The sequence below is a fragment of the Oncorhynchus kisutch genome, linkage group LG8, assembly GCF_002021735.2.
Source record: "Oncorhynchus kisutch isolate 150728-3 linkage group LG8, Okis_V2, whole genome shotgun sequence".
Classification (NCBI taxonomy): Eukaryota; Metazoa; Chordata; class Actinopteri; order Salmoniformes; family Salmonidae; genus Oncorhynchus; species Oncorhynchus kisutch.
In genome coordinates, this window is record NC_034181.2 from 31,734,526 (window position 1) to 31,746,065 (window position 11,540).

General features: G+C 42.9%; 1 protein-coding gene across 4 annotated transcripts in view; it reads left to right on the forward strand.

Moving 5' to 3' along the window:
* The window catches only part of LOC109895861 (dedicator of cytokinesis protein 5), a 32,625-nt gene extending 25,441 nt beyond the window's left edge, over positions 1-7,184 (forward strand). Inside the window, exons 40-51 of one of the 4 annotated variants that reach the window (XM_020489903.2) lie at positions 285-426; positions 687-768; positions 855-939; positions 2,295-2,381; positions 2,569-2,745; positions 2,935-3,018; positions 3,111-3,248; positions 3,480-3,643; positions 3,975-4,125; positions 4,239-4,392; positions 4,601-4,719; positions 4,818-6,076. In XM_020489903.2, coding sequence (XP_020345492.1) covers positions 285-426; positions 687-768; positions 855-939; positions 2,295-2,381; positions 2,569-2,745; positions 2,935-3,018; positions 3,111-3,248; positions 3,480-3,643; positions 3,975-4,125; positions 4,239-4,392; positions 4,601-4,719; positions 4,818-4,922 — 1,488 coding nt within the window. In that variant the 3' untranslated portion in view covers positions 4,923-6,076. Of the gene's footprint in view, positions 1-284; positions 427-686; positions 769-854; positions 940-2,294; positions 2,382-2,568; positions 2,746-2,934; positions 3,019-3,110; positions 3,249-3,479; positions 3,644-3,974; positions 4,126-4,238; positions 4,393-4,600; positions 4,720-4,817 lie in introns of all 4 variants that reach the window. The other 3 variants (XM_020489904.2, XM_031830130.1, XM_031830131.1) reach the window with 3 other exon arrangements.
* Positions 7,185-11,540: the final 4,356 nt, after the last annotated feature.

Below are 11,540 nucleotides of genomic sequence, written 5' to 3' on the forward strand. Positions count from 1 at the left end.
CATGCAGGCGATACTAGTTATCAGTTCCATAAAGCAGTGGGGGATTCTATGGATTGAACACATTCCATGATCTTGTCAGGTTCCGGTTAGAATAGCCTTCATTTGGCAGACGCACGTCTATTTCTACAGTGCAGTGGCACGTCCCTGTCGACCACAGTCCATCTTTGACATCTTCTGTAGCATGTCATTCAATAACAACGTTCGAATTAAATCCTATCGTTCACATTTAATTTGCTACCGTATATGGAGGCTCACCATGTCTGTGAACGGATTTGCTCATACAGAACAAAGTGTTCATCTACCGTGGTAAGGAGTACGAGTGGCTGGAGGACTTCAGTCTGAAGCTGCTGTCGCAGTTCCCCAACGCAGCCAGGATGACCAGCACAGCGCCCCCTGGGGACAACATCTGTAACTCCCAAGGACAGCGTATCCTTTAGGCCTGTTGCAGCATGCCCTCACGCTCCCAGCTATGAATGCTATTTAAATGTTAATTGGTGTTAATGCCTCTAGTCAGGACATTATTCAGTTGATGTATTTCCCATTTCAAGGTAAGTCTTATTATACCTTTCTCAAGGACAATTTTGAGCCAGTAATCCACTGGCCCCCGTCTCTGTTTCCCCCTACAGCACTAAAAAGGTTTTCGTTTTTTAATAATACACAGTCCTATCCTTACCTGCTCTTCACAGATATCCAGTGTTTTACAGTCAAGCCAGTCCTTACTGTTCCCGCCCAGTTCAAAGACAAGGGGGTTCCTGAGCAGATCCTGAAGTAAGGAACACAACAGCTTGTGGTTGAATACATTTTCTTAGTTCTTACTCATGCAACTCATTTGTTTGTCCCTCTTCCTCTCCCAGCTACTACAGAACCAATGAAGTGGACCAGTTTCAGTATTCCAGACCCTTCAGGAAAGGCGCAAAGGACCCCGACAATGAATTTGCAGTGAGTACCTGGCACACAGCTCAGACTCACCATGCTGCAGAGCCCTAACAAAGACAAATTCCTCCATTCAACGCACACAATCTAAACTCAGGAATGTAGCCCTTTTCCAATCAAATGCATTTTTATTTGTCACATGAAATTCTTACTTTCGAGCCCTTAACCAACAATGTAGTTTAAGAAATAGAGTTAAGAAAATATTTACTAAATGAACAAAATGTTTTTTTTTTAAAGTAACACAATAAAATAACAGTAACGAGGCTATATAAAGGGGGTACCGAGTCAATATGTGTGTAGGTAGGGATGAAGTAACTATGTATAGATAATAAACAGTGCGTAGCAGCAGTGTAAAAACAAGGGGGGGGGGGTCAATGTAAATAGTCCGGGTGGCCATTTGATTAATTGTTCAGCAATCTTATGGCCTGGGGGTAGCAGCTGTTAAGGAGCCTTTTGTACCTAGACTCGCTCCGTTACCGCTTGCCGTGCTGTAGCAGAGAGAATAGTCTGATTTGGGTGGCAGGTGACAATTTTTTGGGCCTTCCTCTGACACCGCCTAGTATATAGGTCCTGGATGGCAGGAAGCTTGGCCCCAGTGATGTACTGAGCCGTACGCACTACCTCTCGTTGGTGCAGCTGTTGATCTTTTTGAGGATCTGGGGACCCATGCCAAATCTTTTCAGTCTCCTGAGGGGGAAAGGTGTTGTTGTGCCCTCTTCATGTCTTGGTGTGTTTGGACTGTGATAGTTTTTGGTGATGTGGACACCAAGGAACTTGAAGCTCTCAACCTGCTCCACTACAGCCCCGTCGATGTGAATGGGGGTGTGTTCGGCCCTTCTTCTCCTGTAGTCCACAATCATCTCCTTTGTCTTGCTCACGTTGAGGGAGAGGTTGTTGTCCTGGCTCGACACTGCCAGGTCTCTGACCTTCTCCCTATAGGCTGTCTTACGTTTCCAGTGATCATGCCTACCACTGTTGTGTCATTAGCAAACTGTTGGAGTCGTGCTTGGCCACGCAGTCGTGGCTGAACGGGGAATACAGGAGAGGACTAAGCACACACCCCTGAGGGGCCACAGTGTTGAGGATCAGCGTGGCAGATGTGTTGTTGCCTAACCTTACCACCTGGGGGGCGGCCCGTCAGGAAGTTCAGGATCCAGTTGCAGAGGGAGGTGTTTAGTCCCAGGGTCCTTAGCTTAGTGATGAGCTTTGTGGTCACTGTGGTGTTGAACGCTGATCTGTAGTCAATCAACAGCATTCTCACATAGGTGTTCCTTTTTGATTAGCAGTTGAATACAAGAGGTTGTTGCTCAAAACATTTGTGTTGTTGACCATTCAGTCATATTTTCCGCCTCATGTTACAGACCATGTGGATCGAGAGGACAACTTACATCACAACCTATCACTTCCCAGGGATTCTCAAATGGTTCGAAGTGAAGTCCATCTCTGTTGTAAGTGTCATCATCATTACTGATAGAAATCACAGTAATACAAACTTACTGGTGTTAATGTGCTGTATGTTTAATCTAAACACTGTTGAGGACTCCCTACCACCCATAGCAAATAGTTCCTACTCACCCAATTTGGTCTTTTACACTTTGATGTCTCCTCACCTCTCCTGGTTTTCCTACTGGTCAGGAGGAGATCAGCCCTCTGCAGAATGCTGTGGAGACCATGGAGATGGCCAATGAGAAGCTCAGTAACCTGGTGCAGCAGCAGGCCTGTGACAGCTCCACGTCCGTCCACCCACTCTCCATGATGCTCAATGGCATTGTTGACCCTGCCGTCATGGGTGGCTACTCCAACTACGAGAAGGTTTCACTTGACTATTACTACCTAGGAGCTTGACTCCTATACAATTTTGTTTAACATTTCATTGAAGATTTGTAACCTGATATTCTTATTTTCTAGGTCACTGTTATTTTAGTTAGTATTTAATGTGCGTATGACATCTTCATGTCTCAAAATGCTAAACTTGTTTCCACCCCCTTTCTGTCTCTACAGGCATTCTTCACTGACACCTACATGCATGAACACCCAGACGACCTTGAGAGCATTGAGGTCCTCAAACATCTTATTGCCCTCCAGGTAAATTGTAATTCTCTCCTTGTTATTGAACCTGTACTTAGACATACAGTACCTGCTATAAGAACAGAGGCTCCCTCCTCCTCTCCCCTCAGATCCCTCTCCTGGCTGATGGCATCCGAATCCACGGAGAGAAATCCACGGAGCAGCTGAAGCCCTTACACAACCGCTTGCTCACCTGTTTCTCAGACCTGCGGGAGAGAGTGGAGAAGCATTACGGCGTCATAACCCTGGTTAGTTTCCAATGGCAAACTCTTATTTAATGTAAGATTGTGCCAAATTTAGCTATTGGCTCCTCTGCCTCCCTATCAAACTTCCCTCATTCAAAGCAGAGTGTACATTATATTGCTGCAGGACCATAAATCTTGCTTAAGGCACTCTATTGTTGTTAGTGTTTTGCCTGTCATTCCGCTTAGCCCCTGCCAAGTTTCCTGATGATGTTTAATCCCATTTGTGTGTCCCAGCCCTGCTCTCTCACTGAAAGGAAGAAGAGTCGTGTGGGCTCCGTAGTGATGCCCTACATCCTGTCCTCCACCCTGCGCCGCATGTCCACTGTCTCCACCACCTCCTCAGGCCTCTCCAGCGGCTCCACCTCCTCTAACGGACCCTCCCGGCCCTCCTCCCAGGAGTCAGTCCCCCTCCTCCATCCTATCTCCTCCCCCGGAGTCAGTCCCCCTCCTCCTTCCTCCCCGGAGTCAGTCCCTCCACTCCCTCCATCCTCCCTCCCTCTTCCAAGGAGTCAGTCCCCCTCCTCCCTCCCTCCTCCCTTCCTGTGTTTGTCTCCCTCTTGGGCTAGTGTAGTCTGGTGTAGTCTATTTGTGTTGCTATGTTTGTCAGGAATATTTGTCTGTGCTTTCCACATCTCAAAGTGTGACATTCTGAAGTGTTGCACATGCCAGTATAACCCTCTAACTGTACACCTCCCCCTTGTCTCTCTCTGTCCTGATATCCATCATCAGTTCACTGTTGTCCCGTGACACTGCCAACGATCGCCGGGCCTCGATGTTGTCCCGCTCTGAGGATGACAACCGGATCAGTCGAAAGAACCGAAAAGAATGGAGTGTGAGCAAGTCACAGGTTTTGGTGGAGAGACAGCCAGACATAGATGAGGTAACTACAACTGTTTTTGGCTCATTCACTAAGGCACAAATGGCTAATACATTCGCAGTAATTACTTGACTGTGATTTCAAGGAGGGCTGTGTCTTTGTACTCTACTCCTTAGCAGACCCTTCCAGAGAAGCCGCAGAGACCCAAAAGTCTGCAGTTTGGGGATCGTCGCCTGACCCTATCTCTGTTCCAGGGTGTTTCCTCTCACCTCAGCCTTGACAACCCACTCAGCCCCCTGCCAGCCTCTCCTCAGACTCCTCACAGCTCCAGTATGTAGCTTAGTTACACACAAGGCATACCTACAAAGCTGCCTATCCTACACATCCTTAAAGAGATGCTTACAGCTTCACTCTGCACACAGACATATAGAACCCTGTGTAGGATATCTGACCTCTTGTCCATGTAGTTCACACACAAATAGTTTTAGCTGTCATGCAGCCTAAAATGTGTGTGTTTTGTCACTCTCTCTCTCTGCAGCTTATTCATCTCTCCCCGGTGATAATGATGCCACCACTGACACTCCCGGAACACCCCCACCCATGCCACCAAAGAAACATCCCCATGAGATGTTTGACATCTCCCAAAACTCCCTTGAGGTATATCTTCACTGAAAACATCTATATTTTTAGTAAAATGCACATTGTGAAACAGAATATTTTTAACATTATCATTTTTTCCCCCGGTCTCTCCATAGTTCCACCCTCCTCTGCCTCAGAAAATTGACAGCAAGCCCCCTCCACCTCCTCCTAAAACCAGGAAGTCTATGTTCCCTGGCTCCTATGAGAATAATCCTCAGTGAGGATCCTCCACCCGGACAGCCCCTCTCATCTGGTTCAGAGACCTGCTGCCTGGGAAAAGGGTTTGGTTCACCTTGTGGTACTGTAGCACTTTATTACAGTACTATTTCAGGACCAGTACTTTTACCTGTTATGTACTTCAGAATTACATGTCAACAATTGATATTTCTGATACTTACTACGAGTTATTCTAACAAGCTGGGTACGTGTTGTGTGTGCCCTGTGAATATCTAAGAAACAGAAGCATAATTGTTTCCATACTAAAGTAATTGAATGGTATGTTGAAAAATGGAGAGTGACAGATGTCTTTGTAAGCCGTGGTGCATTGGGTCACACGCCTTTTCATATTTTGAGGAGAGTCCATTTATAGTCTAGTTTCCTGGGAATGGGGAATTGGATAAAGGTGGATTTAATTCATGATTTGGGAAGTGTATATATTTCTGAAAAAGCAATAATAACAATGACCTTAGCATATTTCCCAAGGGTCTTTGAGATGTTGTTGTATATAGTGTAGTATATATTTTGGGAATATCACTGCAAGGATAAGGAATGACCAAAGCTTCAATTTTGTCTTTTGTCATTATGTGTTGGAATCACACTGGACTATTCATAATTTCCAGTGCCTGTTTTGGGCATTCGTCAAGAAAAGCACAAGCAGTGACTGCATTTTCATGTTTTATTATGTGATATAGCTAGGTGAAAACCTTTTTATTTTAGAATCACTATTGCTGATCAAGAGCAGGGAATTTATGGTCTGTGACTCAGAACTGATTTTCAACAGACTTTGATTCTATTGTTGTTGATTATATAGTCTAAATCTATGGTTGCGACCCTGGATGACTTTTTGGTTCCCTCGACCCAGTCATAGATCATAGGTTGTACATGCGTAGTAGTCCTTTTGGGGGGGAATTGAGATTTGTAATCAAAATGGAACTTTCCCCCAAATAAGTTTGTGGACGATAGTCACATTGAATAACCTTGGCTAACTCATAAATACTGAGTAACTATGCATTACATATTTGTGTGATGAAAGCACACTAAGATAGTACCTCAATGATTTCAGAATCTTTAGAGACATGCACTGGAAGGAATTCATGTAAATTAGATTTTTTTAAATTGTATATTTTTTACGTTTTATAAAAAACTAAATACTGTATGTCTTGAACTCATGCTTTCTATACAAATCCGCTTGATATATTTAGCAAGTTGTCATTTTAACACGGTATGGCACAAACTCAATAATCTGTTTTAAAGTTGGCAGATATTTTTTTTCTCCCAAGTCCTGGTGCATTTCATAGTTTCATTTGAATACACTTTTATTGATTCATTGTTGTATTACTTTAACTTATTTGAAAGATTTCAAGTTAATTGGTATGCGTTCATCCAGCAACTTGAGTTGGACAGATAGAGACATGGATATTTACATCGGTTCTACTTTCAACAGTGAACATTTCAACTTGATTTATATATCAATGTATACATTGTCTTTTATTATTCGGTTTCATATAGTTGTTATTTTCAAAACAATGCAATGCTCTCTTTGTCCTCTGAATTGCTCATCTATGCATGTAATCTTTCAGAATTTCAGAAATGACCTTTTCATGTATGTAGTGCAAGAATGAGTCAGTATTTTAGGTTAGACTATTTCCAGGGATCAAAGATATTTTAGAAGGGATCTAACCCTTTTTAAATGAGTTTTTCTAACAATGATCAGAACAGATATTTGTAAAGAGATTTAAAGCTTTATAGTAGCATGAAGAGATGTAATATATATATTTTTTACCAATAAAACTTGTAAATCCGACCAAACAAAAATAAAGAATTGAACAAACTGCTCTGTTGAAGGTATTGTTACAGAAGGCTAGACAACCAGCCTCTGTCCTCAGCAGAATCATTATCCTGTACTCATATCTATTGCCGGTGTCATCCCTTATCTCTTATCAAGGACATATCAGGCACTATTTGGGACTTCATTATATATTTTTTGATGAATAATTATGCAATAATTGAGAGGATAATGAAGGACCTTGACGTCTGGTGAGATGGTATGACAGTGAGATTCTTTTCATTCTGTCACACAAAGCCTCATTTTAATTCTGGTATATAGCGATGTGGAATGTGAGAATTTATGTCTGGCAGTAATTTCCTTGAGATACCAGAGGTTCTACATGTAATTGTGCTTCAGTCATATTCATGCTTTATTTCTATGTTGTGTATTGAGAAAGAGAACATTCTTCATAGCGGTATTAAATGTATCAAGATCACAACATTGTTTCTTTACGTGGACTTTAGTATAACACAAGACTGTTCCCTACATGTGAAAGCAGTCTGTTTCTGTACAGTAGTGTTGCCTGGGCTGGGGAGGGAGTTTTACTACAAGTGTAATTTATTGCAGTAGGCCCTGTGTGATGTGTAGATACTGGTCTTGGTAATCTGGCCTCCTAATGGCCTCTTCCTTCCTGTCAGATACTGGGGGGGACAGGATATCACTCTCCCTGCAGTCCCTGAGTCACATGACTAAAGAAGTGATGCTTCCAGGCTGCCCTGTGATATTCGCTCATCCATGGACGAGTTTCACGAGACCTGGTTTTTATCGTCAATATTGACCAATAGATAGAAGTAGACTTAAATGAAAAGTCCACCCAAAAACTATTGAGTTTGCATCATACAGGGATGATTTCTGTATTTTGAAAGTTACATATCTTGAAAACCTGATTGCTGACAAGCAAATCATTTTGGGACTAAATGAAACAAATAACAAAAAAAAAGGTTTTTTGGGGTGGAGTTTTCCTTTAAGTGCAGTTGAATGATCAGAAATACCCCTGTGTATCTCCAGATTAGACTTCACTAGATGGTGCTAGAGGGAATGTAGCAATGGGGTATTGTCAGTGTTGCCGAATTCTGAAAGATCATATGGCTGTCACATATTTGTCTTAATATTTTGTGAGCAGAGGTTCTACAGAACATGTATTCATCCACTATACATGGCACAGATTTTCAGCAAAATATTTGTTTACACTTCAGATGCAGTTTGATTGGTGGAGTGTATTGTTTGGTTGTTATGCTAATGACCTGGTTATAGATGTCAGAACAATTTACTGAACCATTTTAATCCCATTCGCTATGCTCTCAGAAACACACGGGATATTAGCTGTTGAGATCAGAGAAACAGGCTGTGGCAAAGGCCCCAAAATGACTAGCCATGATATTAATAAGGCCTGTAAATCTTAATATCTATAATGGCAAAAGACATGGGAGGTTATTTAAGCAATAAGACCCGAATGGATGTGGTATTTGGCCAATATACCACGGCTAAGGGCTGTTCTTACAGAGTGCCTGGATACAGCCCTTTGCCATGATATATTGGCAAAAATAGCACAAACCACCGAGGTGCCTTATTGCTATTATAAACAGGTTTCTTTCGCCTCCATATTCTCTCATATACCATGGCTTTCAGCCATTCAGCATCCAGGGCTTGAACTACTCTGTTTATTATCATGACTTAATAACTACACCCATAATAAAAACTGCTTAATTAAACTGATAACAACATTAAACAGAGACAGGGCTATTATAAAATAACATGTGGATAAATAGTTTTTAAGCTATCATAGTTTTATGACTGGAAGAATAAGAAACGCATTTAACCTAATGATGAAGTGAAGTGGTCAGATGAGCAGATGGCTCTAAACCATACTATCCAAACACGTTAAATGTACGCCAGCTCACTGCCTACCCTGGTCTGACCTCAGTGTTCGACTGTGAGCAGAGCTGGTTTTGCATTTGGTCTCAGGCACCTTCAGCCCGGACCGACAGGGAAACTCATCCAGGCAGACATTGTAAGAGTGGAGGAGAACCTTCCAGAAGTTCTTCTTACCATAAGAACCAAGGCACTGAAAGTGATATAGAAGAGTAAAGAGAGCAGAATGGCATTCTCTTTCTTCACCGTTACCTGATAGTACATATAGAGCAACCAACAGTACCAGGGTCATGTTTATCACCCGCATTTCAGGGTCCAGCTTAGGCGCGTGGAAACCATTGGTACTGGTCTTAATGTGCTGGAGATGGATGGCCAGGTGAACAAAGATGGATATGCAACACATTAGCATCAGTACTCCCAGGATGATGTGAGAGAGGACTAGATAAATGGTGATCTGTATCATGCACGGGTTGTCATTAGACATGATGGCACCGCAGTTCTTGTTTTCATGTGTTATTCTCAGGGACGAGAACAGTCCGCATGGGCAGACAGGTTCTGAGACCACACAGGGAGGACCAGGACTACAGTGCTTCAGGATGGCCTTTGGATCTTGGTGTAGCAGTGGATGGGCTCAATCACCAACTCTGTGCTGTATTAGAAGATCATGGAGGCGGTGGTCCACATGATGGTGAAGTTGGCAGTCCTGTCCGTGGCCAGTCAGCAGTCTATGTTGCCCATGGTCATCCAGAGACTGCAGAGCAGCTGGTGGGCACAACTGGCCACAGACAGAGCTGTGCTGGTGGTCTCACGGGGTCAAGTGTTTGTTCTGCCTGTAGCTCTTTAGGCTCATCAGGAAGATGTACAGGTTGAAGAACATAGTGAGGACGGCCATCAGGCCAGTTATGGCCCAGATATGCACCTTATTGGCTCCTTGCATTGTGCTGTTGGTTCTCTAAACTATGTCCACCAGCTTATTTAGGTGCTCTAAGATAAAACCAGAAATGTTGATAGTACAATGTGATGAATACAGTAGAAGTCGGAAGTTTACGTACACTTAGGTTGGAGTCATTAAAACTCGTTTTTCAACCACTCCACAAATTTCTTTTTAACAAACTATAGTTTTGGCAAGTCGGTTAGGACATATACTTTGTGCATGACACAAGTCATTTCTCCAACAATTGTTTACAGACAGATTATTTCACTTATAATTCACTATCATAATTCTATGGGTCAAAAGTTTACATACACTAAATTGACTGTGCCTTTAAACAGCTTGGAAAATTCCAGAAAATGTCATGGATTTAGAAGCTTCTGTTAGGCTAATTTACATAATTTGAGTCAATTGGAGGTGTACCTCTGGATGTATTTCAAGGCCTACCTTCAAACTCAGTGCCTCTTTGCTTGACATCATGGGAAAATCAAAAGAAATCAGCCAAGACCCCACCTATCTCAGCTCGCTGGTCACCATAGCAGCACCCACCTGGAGCACGCACTCCAGCGGGTATATCTCTCTGGTCACCCCCAAAGCCAATTCTTCCTTTGGCCGCCTCTCCTTCCAGTTCTCTGCTGCCAATGACTGGACGAACTACAAAAATCTCTGAAACTGGAAACACACATCTCCCTCACTAGCTTTAAGCACCAGCTGTCAGAGCAGATCACAGATTACTGCTGTACATAGCCCATCTATAATTTAGCCCAAACCACTACCTCTCACTCTACTGTATTTATTTATTTTGCTCCTTTGCACCCCATTATTTCTATCTCTACCTTGCACATTCTTCCACTGCAAATCTACCATTCCAGTGTTTTACTTGCTATATTGTATTTACTTCGTCACCATGGCCTTTTTTTTTTGCCTTTTCCTCCCTTATCTCATCTCATTTGCTCACATTGTATATAGACTTATTTTTCTACTGTATTATTGACTGTTTTACTCCATGTGTAACTCTGTGTTGTTGTATGTGTCGAACTGCTTTAAGTCTTGGCCAGGTCGCAATTGTAAATGAGAACTTGTTCTCAATACGCCAACCTTAAATAAAGGTGAAATAAAAGACCTCAGAAAATAAATTGTGATACTCCACAAGTCTGGTTAATCCTTGGGAGCAATTTCCAAATGCCTGTACAAATGTACAACGTTCATCTGTACAAACAATAGTACGCAAGTATAAACACCAGGGGACCACGCAGCAGTCATACCGCTCAGGAAGGAGACGTGTTCTGTCTCCTAGAGATGAACATACTTTGGTGCGAAAAGTGCAAATCAATCCCAGAACAACAGCAAAGGACCTTGAGAAGATGCTGGAAGAAACAGGTACAAAAGTATCTATATCCACAGTAAAACGAGTTCTATATCGATATAACCTGAAAGGCCGCTCCGCAAGGAAGAAGCCACTGCTCCAAAACCGTTATAAAAAAGCCAGACTACGGTTTGCAACTGCACATGAGGACAAAGATCGTACTTTTTGGAGAAATGTCCTCTGGTCTGATGAAACAAAAATAAATCTGTTTGGCCACAATGTCCATCGTTATGTTTGGAGGAAAAAGGGGGAGGCTTGCAAGCCGAAGAACATCCCAACTGTGAAGCACGGGGGTGGCAGCATCATGTTGTTGGGGTGCTATGCTGCAGGTGGGACTGGTGCACTTCACAAAATACATGGCATCATGAGGAAGGAAAAGTATGTGGATATATTGAAACAGTATCTCAAGACATCAGTCAGGAAGTTAAAGCTTGATTGCAAATGGGTCTTCCAAATGGACAATGGCTTAAGGACAACAAAGTCAAGGTATTGGAGTGGCCATCACAAAGCCCTGACCCCAATCCTATAGAAACTTTGTGGGCAGAACTGAAAAAGCGTGTACGAGCAAGGAGGCCTACAAACCTGACTCAGTTACACCAGCTCAGTCAGGAGGAATGGGCCAA